Source organism: Pholcus phalangioides, unplaced genomic scaffold (genome assembly GCF_987345545.1).
Source record: "Pholcus phalangioides strain wild (caught in Gottingen) unplaced genomic scaffold, Ppha-v1.0 ptg000041l_1, whole genome shotgun sequence".
Classification (NCBI taxonomy): Eukaryota; Metazoa; Arthropoda; class Arachnida; order Araneae; family Pholcidae; genus Pholcus; species Pholcus phalangioides.
The window spans coordinates 4740299-4766306 of NW_028301627.1; the positions used below are offsets into that span (position 1 = coordinate 4740299).

Sequence of the window (26008 nt, forward strand, 5' to 3'; positions counted from 1 at the left end):
AATTAAAATGTATATCTCGATGTGTAAAAAGGCTGAACATGAAAAAAAATATGTTAAATGTGTATGATGGTTGGAAATGTTCGAAAAGAGACGATGTCTTCAGAGAAAATAATTTACAAAATATTCATCAAAACAACAACCACTACGAACTCGACCCTCTGTTTACTTCTCGAAATTCGTTCGGTCACAGTCGACAATGTTTACCCGAGAAAGGCATAGCAGTGGGGATCGTGCTCTCGCTGATTTTGATCCTTAAATGGCCATAATTGATCATCAAACGATACAATTACAATCGCTGCTTCGTTGAATTCACTAATTTCTCGAGTGTATTTATCCGTGTTCAAGTTCCGGTCAGTAAATGCGTGTAGCGTAATGTTTTGTTCTTCAGGAGGTTTTGGGGCCGTTCAAGTATTACGTAAGCAAATTTTTAGCCATTTTTGACCCCCCCCCTTGTCAGCCAAATCTCGTCATCAGCTCTGCCCCCTCTGAATCCTAACGCATATTTGTGGGATCAGTGACGTACACGGGGGGGGGGGGGAAGGGAGGCCCCCTCCCATGATCAAAAATGTATTTTTTTAATGCAAGAAATAGTTTTTTAATTGAAATTTCGGAGGAAAATACGTTTGTTATAATCAATTTCTGTTAATTTCAATGCCATTTTGAAGGCTATGAACTCAAAATTTATCTTTAATAAATTCATTTCGACCCACGCTCTAAACCATATAATGAAAAATCAAGGGCCATAAAGGTCCTTGGTCCGCGGACCAAATATGGCTCTGGGGGTTATCTGATGCGACCTGCCCTCTTCAAACCTAATTTTGTAAAAATGATCTAAGCGACACATTTACAGATCGCTTAAGTGTCCCGTGGTACGATTCCAGAACATTTAAGCGGCCCGTGGCATATTTTCAGATCACTGAAATGACACGAGACACAGTTCCAGAACACTTAAGCGATTTGTGACACACTTAGAGATCCCTTGAGTCACATATGACGTTGTTTTAGGGCACTTAAGTGGCTCCCAATGGGGTTCTACATCACTCAAGTTACCCGCGGCACATTCTAAGATTAGTTACGTAATGCCTGGCACAGTTCCAGAGCACTTAAGCTGCCCGGACACATTTACAGATCATTTGGATCCGCGAAACATTCAGACATGACCAACGTGACACTGTAGGGCACTTATCAATAGTGGGGGGGGGGAAGAGTATGTTACTTCAAGTGCAGCTCAAACTATCGAAAGGTTTTTCTCGTTTTCGGCGAACCGAGTAAGATGCCAGTAAAAAAAAAATTTCATATTTTCATAAAGGGTGGTTGATGACGTAAGCATTATGCAACCTCTCCCCCCTTGTCATAAAACGTCAGCAAATAGGAACCCAACACCCCCCCCCCCCATCGATGTTGACGTAATACTTGAACGGCCCCTTTCTCCCGAGCTTATTTTGCTTGTTAAAATTCTGTTAAAAAATGAGCAATAATGAAAATATTTTTCCAAAATTTCTGGTGATTCGAAACCCAGGGGCCCCTGTAGGCCAACCCATCTGTTAAGGACCTTGCCCTGTGTCTTGATGGTCATCTCGAAAATAAATTTCTCGAATCCGTCGCTAATTAAAGAAGTTCGCGTCCATTATTCAATTATTTTTGTTCTTTTGCATGCAGGTACACGATAATTATTTCACTTTTTCATAATGTGGCAACGAAAGAGTTGAACAAAAAAGTCAAGTCGGACTTGATTGTTTTGAAATCAACCCTGGTTTCTTTCCGAGAGGCTTAAAAGGGTAGTTCTAGCCAGGGCCGCAACTAGATGCTTAGTAACCCGGGGCAAGTGCGCATTTTGGCGCGCCCTTGTAATGTTGAAGGAGAGGTTTGAGAATAAAATTTGTACCTCCTCTAGTGCGGGGCACGAAACCTGCTTGCTCCACCCCTAGTTGCGGCCCTGGTTCTATCACGGGGAATTCTAAGGTGGTGGTAATTTGAGAATGAGGTTTTCTATTAAGGCTTGTGGAACTTTTCGGAACTCCCAACATTTTTTTTATCAGTTCAATTTTTTTAAAACATTTTCTCGATTATTTCTTTTTTATTCAGTGTTTTCTTTGGAAGGAGTTTGACCACGTCTTTTTAGCGTTTTGTTTCCACGGGCAATTTGTGCCGATAAGATGAAGTCCGGCCCTTCCCTCCCGTGCCAATAAGATTGTAAAAAATGAAAGTCACAGACCCCCCCCCCCCCCTTCACAAAATAATATTCTGTATGCAGCAATGAGTAAACTAAGTTTGTGTGTTCATACTTTTCGAGGTGTTAAAAACCTCGTTCGCATGTGCAAATATTGCGGTACTATTGCGAGTTCTAGCACCCGCTTGACGAATTGTTTCCTTGATAAGGAAATAAATGAAGAGCAGTCATTGGTGAAAGGGCGCGGTAGCCCGGTCGATAAGATACTCGCCTAAAGTACCAAAGGATATTTAGAGGTGTCGCGAGTTCGATACCCGGTTCGTCCTTGTCAGAAAACTTTCCTGACACAGGGATACAACAAAAACGGCGACTTGACCGCAGCAAAAAATTGCTACCGCAGGGGTCCCCCATCGAGGGGTTAGCGTACCAACCTCTCGATGAGTATAAAAAACAAGCATGCCGTTCGGAATCGGCAATAAATTGTAGGTCCCGGTCTAATTTGCCCTCGTGTGCAGAAAATGACCGTGGTGCGACAAAAATGATCAAATGATCATTGCTGAAATTTTTGAAGCGGATTTTAAATCACTTTTTTCTATGTGAACGGAGCTATGATGTATTCGAACCTTTCTATCAGCAGACGTTTCATATGCAATAGATGTCAACAGTGCCGGTGATGTCTATGATAAAGTCTGTATACAGGGTGTTCTCATGGGCGGAGATACGAGGTGGGGGGCCCAGCGTCAAAGGTAGAGTCGACTGATCTAATGTATATATGAATTGACATCATCATCACCGTGCCCTTCAGCAATAATGACCGTGCCCTCCCCCCCAGCCTTCCAAGTCTACCTCCGCCTATGGGTGTTCTGTTAATGGACCGACAAACTCAAAGGGTTTTCTGTAGCCATCAACAGGAACAAAAATTGCAATATTGTCACAAACCACGTTAAGAGGGTGAAAATCGTGAAAAACGCATGCAGGCTCTGAGTCCAGAGGAGACGAAAGGTTGATGTAAGTAGATCGCTGAATGCGTTCGTGGGTTCGTTCACCATATCTGATGTAAGCAGCGTCTCGAAACGCATGCACTGGGATCACGCACTGCGGACGACGTAAATTAGCGCTATTGCGGTAGTAAGCGTACCTGGTATCATTGAGCGCGTCCAGGAGTTCAACAACTCGTAAAAATTAACCAAATAAATCTTTTTGTAGTTATTATTGTAATTTTGCCGTTCCAGCGTGACGTCGAAACCTACATGCGTTTTTCGCAATTTTCACCCTCAACGTGGTTTGCTATACCATGTTCCATTGCAATTTTTGTTCTCCTTGATGCCTACTAACAACCCTCTGATTTTGTTGGACCATTTACAGAACACCCTGTATAACAAATTAATATTAGTCATATAACTGTTAAAATTAAGTGTTTTTAATTTAATAATTTTTTATCTGATTATGACCTTATCTTTTACTTTGATTTTCTTGTACGGTTTTAGAGGCAGGCGCTTTGGACAGTATGAGTAAATACGTATGTCGTCCGGAAAGTGATACCCGTATACAAATAAGAAAAAACTAACTATTTGCAATTTTTTTTGTAAAACCTTTCATTTTACATTTTCATATCTTATGCCACTTTTCTGCGTAGTTCCCATTTGAATTCAAACATTTGTCGTATCTTGCAACGAGCTTTTGTGAATGCAGTCACCATCGTCATCTGCTGCCATTCCATAAAGAAAAGTTGTGACCTCTTCTTCGAGCTCCTCATAGTTTGCGAACGTTTTTTTCTCCCAGAAACTCCCAGTTTGGTGAAGAAATGAAAGTCACGAGGGACTAAGTCAGGACTACATGGAGGACAATTGACTATTTCTCAATGAAACATTTCAAGGATTTGTTTCGTTTCCTCGGCAACGTTAGATTATGCATTGTTATGCAGAAGCACAATGCTACTACACAGCATTCGGCGCCTTCGATTCTGCGTATCGACTAACGCTGTTTCTTCAGTGTGATGATCACACAGATGACTCATCTATCCCATCACCATACACGTCTTTGATTTTCATAAAAATTTCACTTGGCCGCACATTTTTAGCGCGTTCAGATAACGAATTACATCCTTACTTCAGAAACAGCGGCACGCTCAATTTTTTTTAGACATTTTGATCACTCACCAAAACAACAAAGGCTGTCAGAACGCGATCATTGCGATGCAAACTTGTACACAGTTAGAGAACACCTGACTGAAACTGGTTGCTCTTGAGTCGGACACCTGCCGCCGCTAAAATGGCACGCATGCGCAAAAAGGTACTACATTCCGGTCGACCGTCGTACCATGGCTTTTACTATACTGCTCAAAAACTTGCCAACCTTGATTAAAATAGATTAAGACTTTGTGATGATGATACTTTTCCTTTTGTTGGTAATCAAAGATTTCCATCATTATATCCATCATAAAACAGCCAAATCTTTACAAGAGGATATGCAGAGGAAAGTTTCTTTAACACATCCAACTTTACAAGAACTGCAGAAACTACAACAAATTGTTCATTCAATTATACAGACTCAGGCCAGAGTGCGTGAAATAAGGAAGATGAGGTCGTCCGCGTGAGTCTAGTGGTGTATATAGTAGCGCACTTGTCCTGTTTGTATGAGTACTTGGGTTCGATTCACGATAGAAACCAGATGACTATTGTTTCCTAGTTCACCTCACCTCGGCATAATATCCAAAAAAATGATTATATAAAGAATATGTTGTCTGCTCTCTGTTCAAACACATCTTTAAGAGTATGGATGAATCATTTGCGAGATCACATAAAACAAAGATGATGAGGATGGAAGCAATCTCAATAATGTAGAAAACTTACATCAGTGCAATACCTGTAGTAAAACGTTTTAACAAATCAGTTTGAATCTATAAAAAAAGACACGCGGAAAGGAAACCACATCCAACTGCTGAAGAACGTTTTGTTCAATTGACACTTTAAATAGGCACACGTAAATGCCACATGAGAAATTCAAACACGCACCAAACATTCCACCCGTGAGAGTAGCCATTATGAGTATAATAATTGGTACAAAACATTTTCTGACAGTGATTTGAACTGACACAAAAAAGTCCACACTCGGGAGAAGTCACGCACTGTGTAGTAAAATGTTTTCTCGAGCTGGCAATTTAAAATTACAAAACAGGGTTCGTAGTGGAAAAGGGCCACACGAGTGGGACATCCGTGGCAATAAATTTTCTCAAAGTAGCAGTTTAAACATTCACATAAGAATCCACGCGGGAGAGAAGCCACGTGAGTGTGAAACCTGTGGTAAAGTATTTTCTGACCGAAGCAGTTTTAACCGACACAAAAGAGTCCACACTGGGAAGAAGCCAAACGAGCGTAAAATCTGTAGTAAAACGGTTTCTTGTAGTGGCAATTTTAATATACACAAAAGAGTCCACACTGGGGGAAAGCCACATAAATGTGAAATCTGTGGTGAAACATTCTCCCAAAAAGATGATTTAAAATTACACAACAGGGTCCATAGTGAAGAAAGACCGCACAAGTGTAAAATCTGTAGTAAAACGTTTTCTTTCAAGAGCAGTTTGAAGATGCACGAAAGAGTCCACACGGGAGAAAAACCACATAAGTGCGAAATTTGTGGTAAAACATTTTCCCGTTTAGGCGTTTTAAAACTACATAACAGGGTCCATAGTGGAGAGAAGCCACACAAATGTGATATCTGCGGTAAAACATTCTCTCGAGTAAGTGCTTTAAACATACACAAAAGAGTACACACGGGGGAGAAGCCGCATGAGTGCGAAATCTGTGGTAAAACATTTTCCGAAGCAGGAGTTTTAAAATCACACATCAGGGTCCATAGCGGGGAGAGGCCACACGAGTGTGATATCTGTGGTAAAACATTTTCTACCAGTAGCAATTTGAACGTACACAAAAGAGTCCACACTGGGGAGAAACCACACGAATGCGATTTTTGTTATCGGAAGTTTTCAACCACTTCTAATTTGAAGAAGCACAAGTTGATTCATTCTGAAGGGAGTTCAAATGAAATTTATAGCGTCAACCAAATGGTTTAGCATAAGAATATGTCTCATCGCGATATCTCAGTGGCAGAACCAGAACCTCTTTAATGTGATAATGATGAGTGTTAGCAGGAAAAATGAGTAAATGAAAGAGCCCAATAAATAATCTTGCAAAAATCTGTTTTAAAAAGAAAGTGAATGTTTTATTTTGGCAGAAAGTGTGCAAGGTTTTTGCCAATTAACGAGGTTGAGTAGTTTTCTGCGTAATTTTTATTGATTGGCATGGAGAGACTAAGATATCAATGAAACTTTCTCGATGTGCACTAAACCGATGTTTGTTGGGTTTTTTTTTCAGTATCCCACATGAACATGCAAAACGTCTCTTGTTGAAAGTATTAACGCCAAATATTTCGCATGATAATAGCTTTTTCTACCATATTCTTTATTTTTTGTGATAGTGCCAAGTTGCCCGAAATAAATTGAAGGAGGAATTCAAAAAGTGTCTGAAAATAATGTTCAACACGAATATTTGTTATGTGTAAATTTTTTTAATAAAGTTTCTGTCTTCACAGGTTATTGTCAATAGCTATAGTTATAGTACGTCTTTGTGAGTCTGTGATTAATAATTAAAAATACAGATGAAACATTTCGTAATTGATGACTTCCGAATTATTATTGAGAGGCTTTTCTAATTGTTGTATCACAAGCAAATATTTCATATGTTCGAAACTGTTTTCTTATTGGATGATATTAGTTGAGTGCTTTGTGATTACATGCTAATGTATCACCTCTGTAACTAATCATATTAAAAGAATATTAGCAGAGATTTCGCATGCGTTGCTTCGTAGTTCTCTATTCTAGATGCTCATCCTTCATCTACTGTATTTCAAAAATGTTGAAACTATTCGAGAAATTGAATATTTGTGCAGAACAAATTTCTAATGAATTCAAACTAAATTGTAAGTAGTTCTGTCAAGCTAAGTTGTAATGGTATTCAATGTACCGAGTGATTATTTTTCATTAAAACTAAGGTTTAGGTTTTTACTGGAATATTACAATTCACACGACACATGTAAATATGCATCAACCACTATTTATGTATTTTTATTTATTTATTTTTTAGATAAAACTTTTGAAATTAATGGTAAACACATTCTGAAGTCAAAACATGGGAAGAAAATTCCTAGACTTGGGAGTGGGTACTGGCATCGAAATATACAAGCAGGGTGCCCAGCAAACAGGGAGCATGGCATTTTACTGGGTAACCGTTGATCCTAGAGGTATATTTCCAATTAAAAAAAGGTATCCAAATAACGTTTAGTACTCAGATATGTCATTCATGTTTCAAGGGGTTGTTAAATTATGAAAATAAAAATATTAAGTTTCTATACAGTCCCCGTGCGCCTCAAAACTCAATTAGGAAATTGTTGCCAGTGGCGAGAAGGGAAGCAGGGAGAGCGATTGCTCCCCCCCCCACAATCAAAATTTTGCCAACATTGGCGCCTATTCCTTTAAATGAATTTTGATTTAAAAAAAATTGATAAAAAAAATAATTGAATTTTTCATTTTCTACCTTCATTGACTGGATCAATGAGGATAAAAAAAACCTCCATTTTTATGTTATAAAAATGGAGGGTTTTTTTTTTTGCAAGAGCCGCATATTCTTGCAGTTTCAGGGTAGCTGGTACCAGGGCTGCAACTGGGGGGAACAAGCGGGTCTCGTGCCCTGGGCGTTGGACCCGAGGGGGCTCAAATTTAATTCTGATATCTTTAACATTACAAGGGGTGTCAAAATGCTCACTCGCCCCGGTTGTTCAAGAATGTAGTTGCGGCCCTGTCTCGTACATTCGTTTGAGAGTAGAACGCCTTCATTAAAGGACAAAATCTTGCAGTAAATTTCCCCCCCCCCCTTCCGCTATTAGTCGTTCTCGGTAGAGCTCCTAGAAATGCCTTCATAGGTACCTCAGTTCTGAGGATATGGCGTGCACCACATGCAATAAGGCACCTTCTGAATAAATTAGGCGTGGGAATCTACTGTGGAGAGACCACTGAATCTATGAAGTAATGGCTACGATTCAAGAAGTATCACCTTTTCTTTAGGTGCCTTAGGCAGAGCTTGAGCTCCCAGAAATCCACCTTATGTATAGGAGACGTGACTAGATTTAGAGTGCCTAGAAATGCCATGACACCTACAGATAACGTGGCGAGCGCTACTAGCTTGTGTATAGGGCAGTGTAAAAGACTAGGGATAGGTGAAAATTAGCTTTAAGCTTTTGAGCCATTGAAGACCCAAGATAAAACACAACGGTAGTTCTGAAAGAGTTATTCTGAATGATGGGTGAAATAAAAAAGGGGTCAATCAAGTATTACTTCAGCATCGATGGGGGGTGGGGGAGGGGGTTTCCGATGTGCTGACTTTTGATCGTCGGTGGGGGGGGGCATTCGTGCACCCTCTCCCTCCGTGCGTACGTCTCTAATCCCAATGTGTGTTAAGAGGTAGGAAGCAGAGCTGCAAAATTTTGCTAATGGGGGGGGGGGGGGGGAAATAGTTAAAAATCTGCTAACTTGAATGGCCCCGAACCTCTAATCTTAAGTCAATGAAATGCAAAGAATGAGAGAGGAAATTAGTCATTTTTTTATACTGTACGGTAACACACATACTGTACTATATTACACGTTGATAGTGCATAATTTTGTGTTGGAAGGTGACTTTCTCAGAATCAGTGTCTTTTTTCAGGGTGTAATTTTTCTTTTCTTTGAATCACTGTGTTTGTTTCATCATTATGCATATACACCCAGTGTCCAAAAAATTAATAACACCCTGCTACTCACCACTAATATCATGTAGTACCTCCTCTGGCTTTGATGATAGCAGATATTCTTCTAGGCATGGACTCTACAAAGTTGCTGGAACAGTTGAGGAGGTATATTAGCCCATGAACGAAAGCTCCGAACGAAATGACAGCTCTTAATTCCCTCTGATTAGAAAGTCGGGTTTCGAAGCTTTTAACAGACCCTTCAACCTCGTCTCACAAATGCTCAAGTGGATTGATGTAGGGTGACTGAGGGGAAGGGGGTCGTTGAAGCAATTGAAACTCCGGATCATGCTCCGCAAACCAATCTGAGGTAGTTCCAACCCCGTGGGAGGGTGCATTGTCCTGCAGAAAATAACTACCATCATCAGGAAACATTATGGACATAAATGGGTGCACGTGGTCAGCAACGATGTGGAGGTAGACGCTGGCTATTTCAATGGAAATAGAGGACCAGCAGTATATTAGGGAAAGGCTCCCCAGTTCGTGATTCCACCGCCACCCACTTGAACAATTATCATGCGGCATGTTTTTTTCGTGCTGCTTGCGCCACACACGGATTCTGCCATCAACATCATGGAGGAGAAATCTTGACTCGTCAGAGCAGGCAACCTTCTTCCATTCATCGAGTGTTCAATTTCTGGGTTCTCTAGCTGACAAAAGCCGTTTTCTTCGGTTTTGCACCGAAATCAAAGAGACTCTTGCTGATCACTGAATTTTGAAACCAATTCAGATCCGTCTTGTAGAGCGTACGGATATGCTTTGCGATGATCCTGAGTTGTGTTGCGCTGTAGCTCGTTGTACTTTTTTGCTGCACACAATGCGTATCAGCCACACACTATTCCGCCCGAAGTTTTTTTTGGCTTATCTGTCATTCTTCGAAGACTCGAGATACTGTTGTACGAGCAAAACTGAGAAGTTTAGCGGCCTTTCTGGCACCCACAATCATTCCGTGTTTGAAGTCACTGAAATCTCTTGTTTTCCCCCACGAACAGGCAAATTGAAACATTAACTGGTGCTTCTGACCAGATGAAAGCTTTTCATCAGCAAATCCGGTTTATTACGTCAGCGCACGTGCTGCACGGACTATAGCCACTAGAATAAGGGAGGGCGACGCATCCGCCACTTTGTACCTTTCTGTAGCGCCGCGCACTGTTATCTTACCATAGGCTCTCTACAAATTCTTCCATCTTTATTAGTATTAGAGCGTTTTGAGCCATTTTTTGTCTTTTTTTTTTCCAAAATAACTGCCAAAATGTCTTGTTGTTCGACTCCGGAAAGTTTAAATTCGGATAAAAACATTTCCATCGAGATAAACATCGATGCGAGAAATGGATCGTGAACTGCCTCAGCGCCAGGTTCTCACCGAGAAACGGAGCTTGCCCGTGAGAAGTAAGCGGCATTTAATTATTTTGTGTATTAAATTTTTCAAAACCATATTTGTGGTAATGTTTTTAAATAAGAATAAGGACTGAATTAAAAAAAAAAAGAAATCGGTGGGAAATAGCAGACGACATTTGGCGCCATAATTTTGTGTTGTGTTTAGACATAGAGTTACATTATTTTAAAATAAAAAATCATTTTCTTCTTATATTTCGTATGATTTAGGAGAAATGATGCATAAATAGAGGATTTCTAACTAACAGAGCTAGTTTAATCTTGAATTAGTTCTGAAACATTTCTGATCGCTCACGTTTTCTGTTTCAAGTTTGACCAATTATTGCTACACGGCAGTGACCTATCGCTGTTTCATTGAAAGAATCGTAACTTATTTTATGTATTGAGGGGGAAACAACATGTTTAAATTACAAATAGGCTTATTTTATCATTCTTAAGTAACACATCAAAGTGAATTCAAATTAATTGAAAATCAGCTCAAGAATCGTGCTTGATTTCTTCTCTGAGTTTTGCTGATTTGGCCACTTATCGCTTGTAGATTGGGAGTAATTGGCTCAAATTGCATTATCATTAAAAGTAAAATTTAGTGGAATTAAAAATCAATATAATAGACGTATAATTATTTTTTTTTATTTCTGTCCCTTAATTTATTTTACAACAGGCAACGAAATCCTGTTCGTTAGTGATCATTAATTCTGTGTTGCTAGGCAAATTCAGTATTAACCTTTTTAGTTTCAATGTTGCTAATTGGGAACGTCAGTTTCAATAATTAGAAAAAAAAATTTTTGCTCATGAAAGCACTTGATTTTTTACCCCGAGGATTTGAAATTCCAAACTTAATTTAGGAAACAAAAATTTCATACATTTCAGCACTTATGCCATGAATTTAATTTTTTTAAATTGTCCACTTTTGAGGAAGAATGAAATTTAATTTTCCTTTTCATAGCTTTCTAATGCTCTTTTTATGGACACGGGTGAGTCCAGAAAACACGCAGAAAATATTTTTTTTCATGAATGTTTTTGATTAGTATTTTTAAACTAAAGTATCAAGAAAAGGGAAATAGAAGAAAAAATAATAAAAATGAAAAAAATCCAAATCTGAATTCAGCCGTTAAAAGATTAATTGAATCTGGGGTAGAATCTTTTCGAAAAAAGGATCATCCTCGAAAGACAAGGTTCTTCTTAAAAGGAAAATGGGCAGTATTTTAGTCGTTACAGATCAATACCTTATGTGAATGTATTACTTAAAAATGTGTACCATCATTATACTGTATAATTCATTCATAAATTTCAAACAATATGAACTTGTCTGACATTATTTTGAATTAATATAAACAAAAAAAAAAGATTGTGTGCTAATTATTTTTATTATATCTTTAAATCAGGTGTAACTAATGTTCACACTGGCAGCATCCATAGACATCACACAGCGCAGAATACAGGATACGTAACAATACCTCGTATATTATGTTTGCATAATTTGTTTAAAAAAATAAATAAATTTATACCTTGAAATAATTTAACCTGTGTGTCTGTGTGTTATTCAGTAGTTGAAATTTATTCAAGAAAATTCTAGTGAAATGATGGACCAAGTTAAAATTGTTATGAACTGGCAGAAATAAATTTCTGATATATAGAGGCGTAGGTGTCTTAATGATTGTCCCAAAGTTATTAATTTTTCCTACTTCTGCATTTTCAATGGCTCCAGAAAGTTATTTAATTCATTTAATCCAGTATTTCCAAAGTAGGAGCTAGGGGGATTTCCTATGCGTTCGCTATAGGAAGGGGGTGATGGAACAAAGTTATATTATATATTATATAATTAAATATAAATTTTCCTTCCTATAACCATCTTTTTCCCCTTGAAAGCCAACTCATCCTCCCCCCCTTTTAATTAGGGATTAAGCAGTTTTTTTTCTATTTGTAATGTATTGAATTTTTGCTAAAAATTGTTGAAATTCAAAAGGTAATGCAAAACATTGCTTAGGAGTTTTTATTGAATTTTTAATCGTAATTTGTAAAAAATGCATTTCCCACTCGAGATTACATTTTCTTGAACAATTTTAAAACGCGATTCATTTTTCATAAAATTCTTTGATCGAATCTTTCGTCCTTTGTTTTGCACGGGAAATTCTGCTAGGTTACCATGCTAAGTCTCGGACGAGACGCAATTTTTTTTCTCCCGCTGTTTGGCGTCATTTCCGAAGCAGTATTCAGTGCAGCAACCCTGTAGGATCCCAGCGAGGGAACAATATGGTTGCCGACGAGCCCGCTATCCTTATTAAGTCCCCATAATCAGGGCCGTCTTAAGAGCATCATGGGCCCCCGGGTCAAATGATTTTTCTGAAGCCCCTACGTGGCGAAATATTGGCCCTACGTGACGAACTCTCGGGAATTTCAACCACATTTCATTTTTGTGAGGCCCCTTTTCTCTTGAGGCCCCCAGGTTGTGCCCGGGTGAGCCCATGCGTTAAGACGGCACTGCCCTTAATGCGCCCTATTATATTGTTAGAGGAGAAATGAGAAAGAATATATATACGATATACCTAACATTTCTTCTCAATGATTACATTTGTGTGACGCCATTTTGTTTTTCCGGACCATTCCGCACTGTTTTTTCCCACTTTATCACAAATAACTTTCCTCTCGAAATATTTATATTGTAATGAAACATTTACCCTTTTCGATTGTGAATTTACTTCGTGATGTTTAGAGCATTCTTCTACCAATCGTTTCTTTGCTTTTTTTTTTTTTTGCAAATTCCAATACACTAGCGCCATCTTCCGCAAAACTTAATTGTCGTTTGTCATGATTGAATCGTGACAGGAAATTCTGAAACGGGTTCCATCGTAACATTCTCCGAAAATTATCGTTATATGACCGAAATTCCACGAGGAGCAAACGACATTTTGGTTTCTCGGAACATGGCGCTTGTGTTGTGAAATAAAAAAAAAATAATTGAATACATAAACCTCCGCATATCAAGGAAGAAAGAAAACTGAATGAGATTTGTTCTGTAAAACAAAAAAAATAATGTTAAAAAAAGTTTAATGGGGAACCTAGATGGAAAAAAATGGAAAGTGAAGAATGTGCAAATGAATACGATGACGTCACGTGAAAGAAAATTGCGTTCGAAAATCAAAAGACAACAACAACTACGAACATTTTGTAGCCTTTTGTTTTGTTTATTGTGGGAATTGACTTTGGTCACGGTTGGCCATGTTTACCTGGCGGGTATCGCTATTGGGATCGTACTCTCGCTGATTAATTGGTTAATGGACGTAATTGGTCATCAAGGGATATAATTAGGATCCTTTTTTGCGTGGATCCACTAATTCCTCGGACAGATTCATTCGTGGACAGGTTCGCGTTCACTTACAGGTCAGTAGATGCATGTAGGAAGGGAAGTCTCAACGTATTCCCGTCCCCAAGCATTACTTTGTAGGGCAGGGCCTTTCCTAGAAAGTATCCATCTATCCACCGATAGATAGCAGCACATTTTTCGGAATACTTGGGAAAAATTTAGTCAAGGGAAATTTTGCTTGACGAGGTTACCATCACTGCTTGGATTATTATTGCTCCCTTCCAGTGATGGTAACTGGATACATAATTCCATTACTGAATACATTCCATTGCCCTCTTCAAAATTTTTTTTCTCCTATTGCTCCAACTCAAGTGGACCCATAGACCCTATGTTAAATTAAGCAGCTTGGACTGTGTATATGTATTTGTGTGCGAAATTAGACCCAGATTTAATCGTTGGTCCCACCTATCACGCAACTTTGGGTATTACTATATTAACTATTATTTCATTATTATTGTCTTTTATTTTAAGTATAATAATACACAAATGGTAACCACAAGTAATATAATTTGCACATTCGTGGAATTAAGCATCAAACGTAAAGATGAGACTGTCCTACTGACGATTTCAACTGAGGCAAATTTTCGGGATAAGGCTAGAAGCATCCTTGAAAAATGATATATGACATATTCATGTATGTTTGGGTTCCCTTTTACTTCTACTAATTGTACATGCATTTCATACACGTTCCTCTACAGAATTCCTTATGAACTGGTACATGTCGGAATGTGTGTTCTGGGTGCATGTGTGGCCTTAAAATGTGTTTATATTGTCCGAATTGTGTTTCTTCTGTGCTATATCAATTCATTTGTAAAAATTTGTTTGTGAATTCAATTATTAAAACTTAGCGACTCGTTAAATGCAAATGATTCAAAATTTTTTTTTATCTAAAATCATTTGACTATCAATAAATGAAATACTGAGTTATTTGCAAATTTAAAAAAAACTTGATGCTGAAACTATTTAATAAAATAAAGTTTGATAGTTTTATCTTCAAGGGATGGCAGCGACTTAAAGTATTCCATAGCTTTTTACGATGACAAACTAACTTTATGCATCTAAATCTCATTACTTGACTTCTTAACATCAACACTACTCTTTTCTACTTCTTGAACTTCTCGATGCATAATCTCAATCAATACTACCTCTCTGTTACTGTGTTCAAATTAATGTTCCCAAACAGTCGCTCGTTATTCGTGCACTCTGTCACGATATACTTTCCCTTTAAAGTAGCTATTCAATAGATTTTTACAATAGTAACCACTACTAGTTTGGACATTATGTCAATCGCTAATAATAAAAAAAATCAGTAAAGAGCAACTAAAAAATTACTTCAATCATTTATTGTGTTCTGGTGAGAGTATCACGGCTAGTAATTCAAATAAAATGCTTAGAAATGTGCGTAAAAAATGTTGTTATTCGTATTTACTCGCACATACGTAAACTGAACCGAGGTGCATTTTTAACTCTTTTACAACAAAGGAACGAAAATTCAAATGGTTGGCAAATAATTTCAAAATTACTCTTTCTGATGCATTTTTACATTCTCTTCTGAATGTTTTATTTTTTTCACTTGCTTGTTTCTTTTATTTGTTCGTCTTTATTTTGTGTGTGTGTGTTTCACCCCCCCCCCCCGTCCCTTTTTGTGATGAAAATGCCAGTCTGCCATTCACAAATAGTGTAAATAAATAAATATGTATTTCAAAGGTCCCGCTAATACAAATACAACGCCACAAGCGGCAAATTGCCCAATGAGGTGGCTGACTTACGAACATCATGGATCCCCGAGCCATTTTTTGGAGGCCCTACCTACTACTGCTACACCACACATGCACCCCGCCCACTCCCCCCCCCCCCCCGCGGAACCTCCAACGAATCGGTACATGCGGGAATGTGCGTGTAGTGAAACCTGACGTGAAGTTTTTTTTTTGTTTCTCTGTAATGCTTGTTATGTGTAGTGCTGCCACCAGTTTTTCTAACTATGAGTGAAGTGTTATGATTGAATGATTTATCGTTGTAGGACTGTTGCTCTCTGTAGCGAGACTTTTTAACCAGGAGATTGGCTTGCATTTGCGCCTTGAAGTTGGGAACCACAGAAAACCAACTTCAGCCGACCGCCACTGTGGGGTTCGAGCCCGGATCCTCGCATCGCGAGTCCGTCACTATAACCACTCGACCACCGTGTCGACCTTCAATAAATTACTTCTCATAATTTCCTCGAATGATTCAAACTAAAATTCATTTCATCTAATGTAACACTCATTTCTATTAATTAATGTACATACTTCAAACCTTAAAGTTTAATTATTATTAATGGAAACACCTGACATTTTATCCCCTGCTCCTGAAGTGAGGTGGAGCTAATGTCAGCTTTCAATTTCCTTTTCTTGTCATTATTTTGCTCTTGGGAGAAATGTGTATGTTGACAATGCTAAATGTGGGAAGCTATCTGAAAATTCCCCCTGCATATTTTACGCACCTTTTAAATAGAATATATGTTTTTTGTTTTTTATTAAATGAGATTTTTTTTTATTATTGAGAAAAAAAAATTAGAGACGTCTTACCTTTTTTTCGAAAGTTCTGTTCTAAACACTGTAGAAATTTAGAATTCATGCATTGTATATCCGTCTTCCGGAATATGAGAGAATGAGTCTCAGATGGTTGTCTTAGGAAATTTCGAAGAAGTTTTCTAGCCTCCCTAGCAGGGCCGTAACCAGACTGGGACAACCGGGGCACTGTCAGGGCCGTCTTAGGAGCATCATAGGCCCCACCTCAGAAATTCTCGAAAAATTTAACAACTACTCATCTTTCTAAGGCGCCCGGGTGGGTCCATGTGTTAAGACGGCGCTGCAGAATAGGGGGGGGGGTCATTCCATGTCAAATCGTCCAGCCATGACACCCATAGTCTCAGATTTGAATGATTTTTTTTTTATTTGTTGCATTTACCATCCTTATTAACCGTGTGAAATATTATTTGCATATCTCTAAAACTTTTTGAGAAAAAAAATATTGAAATTTATCAAAAACTGATGCGGATGACTTTTCCGAGCCTCAATTTTTAAGCGGCATTGTTCGAGAAAATGAATCATAACTTTTTCAATTTTCAATATATTCAAGTGAAATTTTCACTAAAGTGTTCACAAAAACATACAGAATATGAATAAAAATAATTCATATACATTTGAAATTTACATGCAAAAAAATTATGTAAACATAAAAAATACAATTTTTCAAACATATTTTTAGACCAGAGGCACAGCAGTTACCAAAAAAAATTTTATTTTAAATTTCTCCTAAATATATGAAGTAAATTACTGGAGAAAAAAAATAATGGTTTTTTGACCGTTAATATGTTTATTCTGGTTCGCAACACAAAATTCATCGAAATAAGACTGGATCGTTCCGATTTCAAATCATTCAACTAGATACTGAAATGCAACCCATCATCCCGGATTCCAATTATTATTTTTTATTTATTGCTTCTACCATGCTTGTTGACCATGCAAAGTTTCATGTACATATCTCAAAAACGTTTTTGAGAAAAACAAGTTTTCTAACCTCACGAATGACGTCTCTAAGGCTAACCCCATTCAAGCAATACTATTTGTGAAAATATATCATAACTTTGCAGATTTTCAATATATTCAAATGAAATTTACACTAAAATGCTCACAAAAAAAATGTAGATTATGACTAGGAAAGAAAATTTAAACCTTAGATGAAAAAAGTCATTTAAATTAAATTTTTTTATTTTTAACACAATTTTTTAAACACTTTTTTTTGGGATGCACAGCATGAATTTTAAATTTTTTTTAAATTTAATCCAATTAATATATTAAGAAGAAGACTGTAGAAAAGTGAACATTATTTTGACAGTTAATACATTTCAGTAACAAAACACAATTGTACTTATATGACTATATTAATTATATTTGTACATTTTGACTTAATATAATGATTCATGCTTAGTAAAAAGAAATTTGTATTTTATTTTTCATGTACGCTTATACATTTATTACAGTATTCGCTAAATTAAGTTTCATGAGTAGTTAACGCAATAATTCAAAACAATTAATAATTTTTAAAATTCTTAGGATTAGATGAATTCATGAAATAATTAGAAATGTTAATGTGATGTGTCAAATGGGAGTTGGTGAAAAAAAAAAGGTTTTTGGTGAATAAAATAATTTTTCAAATTAAACCTTCATGTTCAGATTCTTAGAAGTGTTCAAATTCCGAATAATTAATTTCACTTTTAATTGATCTATAAATATTTCTTATGATGCAACAAAAACGAACTTTTGCAATCTGATATATTTTTGCATAAAGAATTATTTTGTATTTGATAAATCCAGATAATATTAATCATATATGTATAGATTAATTTTTGAAGTTTTTTAACATGCTTAATTATAAAGTTATTTTACCACAACAGTGTTAAATTTTTTTTAATTACTTTGATTTTTACAGCATATATTTTAATAAATATATATTTAATGTATATGATAAATATGAAATGGTTATACTTGTGTGAAAAAAAATGTACATTATAATATTTAACACAAGCCTCTATATATTTTTCCCAAGAAATAATTTAAAATTGCTGATAAAAAGCCAGAATACAAGGCATTAAATCACAAAGAATGAAAAAGGCAGATGGAAGAGAGTAGAATTGAAAACCTAATTTATAGTATATAATGCCTGGTGGTGATATATCAGATGAGATATTTCTTGTTGTGATGATGATTGTAAAAAATAATAATAGCTTCTGTGAAGATATAAACTATGGCACACTGGTCTTTGTCCTTCAGAGGGCAGCTGGTGTTTTATTTAATTATAAGACTATCATCCCAGCAGGTGATGATAAAGTCACTGTTGCTGCTTTATTGAGGAAACTAAAACAAATGTGTTAGAACTAAACTGCCCCCCCTCCCCCATCAAATGATGCAAGTCTCAATTATGATCTTGCTGAAGACAGAATGTGTTCCATAGAGTAGCCAACTCAGGGTTAGCAAATTTTTCTTATGATAACACAATTTACATTTGAGCTAAATATTTTATCATTTTGGAATTCAAAGTAAAATGTCAGAAAAGACACTTGAAATTTATAGTGTTGGAAAAAAAACTGGATCTGACTGTCATAAAAAGTGTAAAATCTGTTACCCATTACGTCATTGGACCTATCGGACATCAATATTGAGGAGTGGAGCAAGTTCTGAACATTTATCTACTGTGTGTTTAAGCATCATAGAGCTTTTTTCTCAAAGTATGAAATATATCCGAAAGCATGCTTTAATCCTTTAAAATGTCATAAGAAAAAAATAACAAAAGGTTTAAGGATAGTAAACTTGTATTTTTCATGTATAAATGAAATAAATGGTTGTACAAAATCAATTCCAGGGCAAAAAATATGCCATGCGTGTAGGGACAGTGAATATAAACAACAGTAAATTAGGTGAAGAAACTGAATACTGTGAAGAGATGAACAGTGATAGTAATGTAGAGAAGTAACTTGGAAAAATGTCAATTATTAAACAAGAAGCTCTTGAAGAAATAAATTCATCTCTCCAGAACATAGAAGAGTCACCAGACTCCAAAAAATTTACACGTTTTTTGCTTAATAGAAAACCTTTTCAAGAAGGGCTCCAAGGAGATGTCTGCCCCGGAAAGGCACACTACGGTCATGCTCCCTAGGACATCATGACAGTTCTCAGGAAGGTTTGCAATTTACATTCCGCAAGACAGTCGAAGTTGCCCACTCCGGGGCAATCGTCATCTAGAAATGTCTATGCCACAAGCCACTATGGCCAATGGAAGCACCACCGGATGAAAGTACACAATGTACGCACTACTGTTACCTTCCGACCAGATGGTAACTCCATATGATTGATGGCTCGCGTTTAGGGCCAGGCATCATCTTAAAATTCTGATTCTAGTAACTCCAACGAGAGGGGAGGTTGTCATGGGAAAAAAATCACTAGATTTCTTTTGTGGTGTTCCTTTTGTTTGATGCCCTAGGCATGGTTTATGTAGCCCTGTTATATCTTTAGTGGCAGAAAGAAAGGCCACTTTTTTCAGGGGTAAAGAATGTTACCCCTGCATACCCCTTTTCCTGTTTGAAATAAGCTAATGCCATACCTAATAGCACTAAAAATGATATTATAGGGGCTTCTAACTGAAAGCCTCCTTTCACGATCAATAATAGTTTGATGGGGGAAAAATAAAATTTTAATCAAAAATTTAAAAAATCTGTTGAGAAAGAAAAGGGTTTCTTTTGGGAAAAAATGCGACCCAGTGCGACCGCACCCTTTCGCACCCCCTTAAGTCCGGCCCTGCTTTTCTAACCTGGGAAGCAATTCAAGTGCCAAACTTATTATTAAGGAAACAAATATATTTTCTAGATACTGTATTGTTACAGCGATGAACTCAGAAAGAAAAGTCATCTGTAAATTTTTAAAAAACGCGTTGGTAGATTCAACAGTCGATTGCGTCGGCCACATAAGTATCGCGAGGAGTGAGCTTATTTTTCGCCCTCCTGTAAGGTTTGTAATTTGGCACTTTCGTCCTTTCGCATTTCCAGTCTTCAGTTGTGCCGTTGTGGTGGTCGAGCAGTAATAGTGACAGACTCGCATATCGGGGACCCGGGTTTGAGCTCCACCGTCGCCATTACACTTCACTTCTGGAATACAGATGACAGCACTGAAAAATCTGACTGTTAGATACACACAAACTTCCAGCACTATTCACTAGGTAGTAAAGTGCTAATGGTGATAGACCTGAGTTGTGTTCGGTTTGAAAGAAAGAAAGTTTTCAGTTGTAGCAAAATATGGCATATTGTGTTTGCTTTCCATTTAAGTAGAGTCCGTACACTTACTCTATCTATAGACACGATCTTTCAGTTTCCCCCAAAACCAGGTGTCAAGAGAACGTAGAAGTTTGGCTCGGAAATCTCGAAATTACCCGAACATCTCCGGGAGAGCACTCCTCAAGGCTAGAAGCCGCTTTTTTTTACCTGGTGGTCAAAATGTAAACTTTTCTTTTAATCACAGTTTTCTATTTCCCCATGATTCATATAACGTATATACCAAGTTTCAATGAAATACATCAACCAGAACCGGCTCCAGCGGGTAGTAGGGACAAAGTGAATATAACCACCCTGTATATTTTAATCCATGATGATTGTATACGAACGACGAACGCGCCGATATATACGGAGAACGCAAAGGTTAAAATTATATAAACGTTTAATTAGACATGAGTAAAAAGTACGACTGACTCGAGCCGATACAAAATAACATATGCCACAAAAGGCGGGAAAAATAACATAGATAATAATTGTGTAAGCGGTGCCATCTAGTGACAATACAGAGAAAAAGAATAATATAAATACTAAAAGAGTTATATACATACTGAAACAATGATAATGACATATCACTCTCTTTCTTCCAGGTAGCTGGAGATCCTTATGGATATCAGAAAACAACTGTTAATTGTATGGAAGTGAACATGCAACGATACTTTTTTAACAATATCGGAATCAGATAATAAAAATGTTAGAATACACAGAATCTCTACTCTCAGTTAAATTATGCCTTTGATGGTCTTCCAACTCCACTGAAATGGACGAATCATATGGTAAGAAGTCACCTGATGTAGATAAGAACCATTTTCAAGTTATTTTTCGTTCCACTTAAGATGAAGCGTTCTGAACACATATTTCATGATTGCTCCAACTCCAGAGAAAATCTGCACGAGCGTCATAACTATACAAAAATGTTTTCAAAAAATTCTATTTTGAACCGGCACCAAAGAGCTGAGATCCAAAAAAAGAGCTATGAATGCTGTGTTTGCGGAAAAACGTTTTCTCGGATAGGAAATTTGAAATCTCATGCAATAGTTCACACTGGAGAGAAACCACATGAGTGCGATGTTTGCGGTAAAAAGTTTTCTGTACTCGGAAGGTTGACTACTCATAAAAGAATTCACACTGGAGAGAAACCATATAAGTGTGATGTTTGCGGTAAAACGTTTTCTCGAAACGAATGTTTGAAACATCACATAAGAGTTCACACTCAAGAAAAACCACACGAATGTGATTTTTGTGGTAAAAAGTTTTCTCAAATAGGAAATTTGAGAACCCACAAAAGAGTTCACACCGGAGAGAAGCCACATGAATGCGATGTTTGTGGTAGAGCATTTTCAAAAATCAGAGATTTAAATGACCACAAAAATATTCATACTGGAGAAAAACCACATAAATGCAATGTTTGCGGTAGAAATTTTTCTCACATCAGCACTTTAAAAGTTCATAAAAGAGTACACACTGGAGAGAAGCCATATCAGTGCAATTTTTGCGATAAAACGTTTTCTCAAATTAGAAATTTGAATGTTCATAAAACAGTTCACACCGGAGAAAAGCCGTATGAGTGTGATGTTTGTGGTAAAACGTTTTCCCGAACTTGCACTTTAAACATTCACAAAAGAATTCACACTGGTGAAAAGCCACATATATGCGATGTTTGTGGTAAAATGTTTTCTCAAACTAGCAATTTGAATGTTCACAAAAGAGTTCACACTACGGAGTAGCCACATGAATGCGATGTTTGTGGTAAAATCTTTTCTCCAATCGGAAATTTAAAATCTCACAAACTAGTCCACACTGGAGAAAAGCCATATGAGTGCGATGTTTGCGATAAAATGTTTTCTCGAAACGAGTGTTTTAAATATCACAGAGTTCACACTCGAGATAAACCACATGAATGTGATTTTTGTGGTAAAAGGTTTTCTCAAATCGGAAATTTGAGATCCCACAAAAGAGTTCACACGGGGAAAAGTCACATGACTGCTATGTTTGTAGTAGAGAATTTTCGAGAATCTGCAATTTAAATGTTCATTAGAAAATAAACCACAAGTGCGATGTTTTGGGACAACTTTTTCTAATTGGTAATTTAAATGTTCACAAAAGAGTTCACACTGGAGAGAAGCCATGTGAGTTCAGTCTTTGGTGCTTTCTGAATTGATCATTAACTTCGTTATCGCATTTCATTGCGAAAAAGACGGTTATATGGTATTATCGTCGTATCTCTGCGATCGTTGTAAAGCGGTTTTCCAAATCGGCCATTTCGATATTCGTAAGAGCCTGGTGGGAAAATCATACGAATGCGATTTTCACCGGATCAAAACTTTTCGTTAAAGCTTTTTGGCGGAAATAACTAGAGTTCATTCGAAAAGTTTTTTCTGATGTACTGAAAAATTGACAATTTGAACAGGATGTTTCCGACTACGCGAAAGATAGCCGATATTTCAATAGTTATTATATCGATCCGTATATATACAGGGTGGTAACTATTGACCTCCCAATAATTACACACGCGATTCCTTGTGGAAAACTAATATGGAAAAGTGTTTTGCGTTTTTTGATCTGACCCATAATTAATGAGTTATAACGCTTTAAAAATTGATGACGTCACTTCAAAATCCTGCCAATTCACGGAACGAACACTAAACGTTTAACTTGGCATTTTTTAAAACTGAACAATGATACAACCCTAAGAAATCGAAAAAGTAAACCAGTTTTTTTTCCTCTTTTGTTTATGTGTGTGTGCACTTTCCAAATTTTTACGCGGTTGTTAATTTTTATAATTTTCCAAGATTGCAGAGTTTTGAATTCATCCGTAAGACAGGGCTCCCACTCTTCCTACTTTTTGTTTTGTCCTACTTTTGAGTTTTTGTCCTACTTTTCCACCACAAATCCTATCGACAAAATTTGTGTAATTGATTTTAATTGAGCAGGAAACTTTATATATTGCCAAATATTACAAATGTTGGAGAATGCAATTAATGATTCTGCCAAAGCGGAAATTGTATCATTTTTAAGGTAATTTGGAGGAGGGGGGGGGGGTGTATGTGGACCATTTGATTGATTAATTTTTCATTTGCTTAGTTTGAGGGTTCAACAAATATAGTAGTCATTAAAAACTTCTGTCTGGATGGAAAAATGATTTCGTGTATTTATTACTTGATGGTCTTGGACAGTAACTTTCATCATTCAAAATTATGGTGCAGATAGGTGAAACAACAGTTCGCATTTCAAAGCAGTTGGATACATAGGCGTATTCTAGGTTTGGTGATTCTGATGCTACCCAATAGCATTCAGTTGTCTTCTGTATTTTTAAGGCATGAAGAGGCATAAACAATATTTACAATGCTCAGCAAAGAGCTAGAAATGGAAGTGCTTCATTTGTCAAAAATGATTACACTGGCATTGAACAGTAAAATATGAACAAAGCAGTAAATTTAAAAATGATGAACAACGCAGTAAAACTGTCTGGTTCACCTTGCCTTATTTACATTGGATCTTGTAATTTACACATTTTGCATTGTGCTTTCGAAAGTGGTCTCGAAGGTGCCTCATTCTTAAAAAACTTACGTCTTCGAAATTTGCTGTGCCTTGTCGAAGGGAGTTGGGAGTTGACAAGTTCTTCACTTTGGAAGATTCCAAAAAAGAATGTAATATATATGAGGAGAGACAGCAAAGAATTATCTGTGGTTGTGCTAGTGCACTGTTTTGGCCAAAAATTGGTTTTGTAACAAAGTCATTTGTCATTTTGTTTTGTCTTGACTGAAATAGTGCTAGGGGAAAAAAAAATTAATTCAAAATTAAATTTTTTTTTAAATTATTCGTGTTACCTGCCATGTGTTAGTGAAATGAACCTCAGATTTAGAAATTTACCCAATTATTTTTTAAAACAAATATTGAATTCTCAGATTTTTGAAATTTATAGTTTTTCGGAAAAAATTAAGAAACAAAATACACACACATATAAGAGCAAAGGAACGGCAAAATTTGTAGTGCGCCTAGGGCAAGGACATCCTGAAGTCCGTCTGTGTGAAGAGGGGGCCCGGGAGCACACAACTGCCCCCGTATAAACACACGCCTCCTTTCCTGAAATGACAAGCGCAGTTATTTTTAATTGGTCATTTGTTTTGGCGCAGTTTGACCTGATTGGTCCTTCCGCCACAAAATACATAATCCAATTTAATAAATACGCCCAGAATAAACCTTCATATGACCAAGTTCTGCGCGAATCATGCAGGCTGGAAAAAATTTCAAAGTATTCCAAATATTTCTTGTGAAAAAATGTAAAGTAAAATTTATTAATATTTCAGCGTGACAAAAATCAATTGCAGTCAAAAAGGAAATGAAAAATCTTCATTGCACATGCAGAAATCGGTATGAACATGTGACTCGATAAATAATCGATAGAAAATATTCGAAGCTACTAATTATTTTGAATATGGCAATTCATAAAATGCCTTAAATGTTATTATTTCACTGTTTTTACGAGTCACCTTCGTCAAGCTACCATTTTTGCAATTTTCGTTCAAGTTTTTTTACACGTGATTGTTTCGATGAAGTGTTAAAATAACTCAAAAATATTGCCGTTTCATTGATCAACATGTAATCTGATTAAAACGACAGCATATAAAAAGGATCGCGTAGTAAACACATGATTTGGCTAAAAAAAATTTCAAACAGATCTCATTTGGCTAACATGGTACAAATCTTGCGATAAATTTGCCAACATAGAAAACGAAGCTAACACGTAAGTGATAAGTAATAGCAAGGTTATATAGTATCACACTACATAGAGAGAAAAAAGCGCCAATCGTGAAGGAAGAAGGCCGAACTTGGCTTCTAATGGGATTGAATATTTCAGTTCATTTTTTTTTAAGAAGTCACAACCCGCTGCTGGCGGAGAAATGCACTTTGGTTCGGTGTTTGGCATATAACTGACCGTTAGAAAAATGACACGTCACAAAATTTTAAAAGCTTATAACTTACTTAATATTCGTCCGATCGAAAAACGGAAAACACTTTTCTATATTAGTTTTGCACAAGGAATCACGTGTGTAATTATTGGGCGGTCGATAGTTACCACCCTGTATATATATATTCAATCTCATATCTTATACCAATTTTTTCACATTAAAGTAAATTTTGCACAAATTAACGCTGCTTTCGAATTGTAATTGTTTACTGTGTTTTTTTTAATTGATAGAAGTAATATTAGAAAGTATGCAATGCTTAATAAACAATATGTATATTATTGAATTTTTTGTTTTCTATTAATGTTAGTATTTATCGTAAATTATGCCACTTCATAAATTACAAATTCGTTATTGTCATACATGAACAAAAGTATGGGGAAAGGGAGAAAAAAAATTACAGGGCATTCCAGAAA

At 36.7% G+C, this 26008-nt stretch overlaps 1 protein-coding gene across 3 annotated transcripts; it reads left to right on the forward strand.

The window, feature by feature from the left end:
• The first annotated feature begins 197 nt into the window (after window positions 1-197).
• On the forward strand, window positions 198-25697 carry LOC149065117 (uncharacterized). Of its 3 annotated transcripts, none has more exons than XM_089254436.1 (2): window positions 198-415; window positions 21213-25697. In XM_089254436.1, exon 2 carries the CDS (start codon window positions 21459-21461, stop codon window positions 22347-22349), a length of 891 nt encoding a protein of 296 aa, XP_089110562.1. In that variant the 5' UTR covers window positions 198-415; window positions 21213-21458; the 3' UTR covers window positions 22350-25697. The 3 variants fall into 3 exon arrangements, with proteins under 3 accessions (XP_089110562.1, XP_089110564.1, XP_089110563.1); XM_089254438.1 differs by having other exon boundaries at window positions 198-350; XM_089254437.1 differs by lacking the exon at window positions 198-415 and adding an exon at window positions 13622-13780.
• Window positions 25698-26008: the final 311 nt, after the last annotated feature.

What these genes read in the sequence shown, in the direction of transcription:
- LOC149065117 (XM_089254436.1), top strand. Translation starts at nt 21,459, where the DNA reads ATGAAGCGTTCTGAACACATATTTCATGATTGCTCCAACTCCAGAGAA.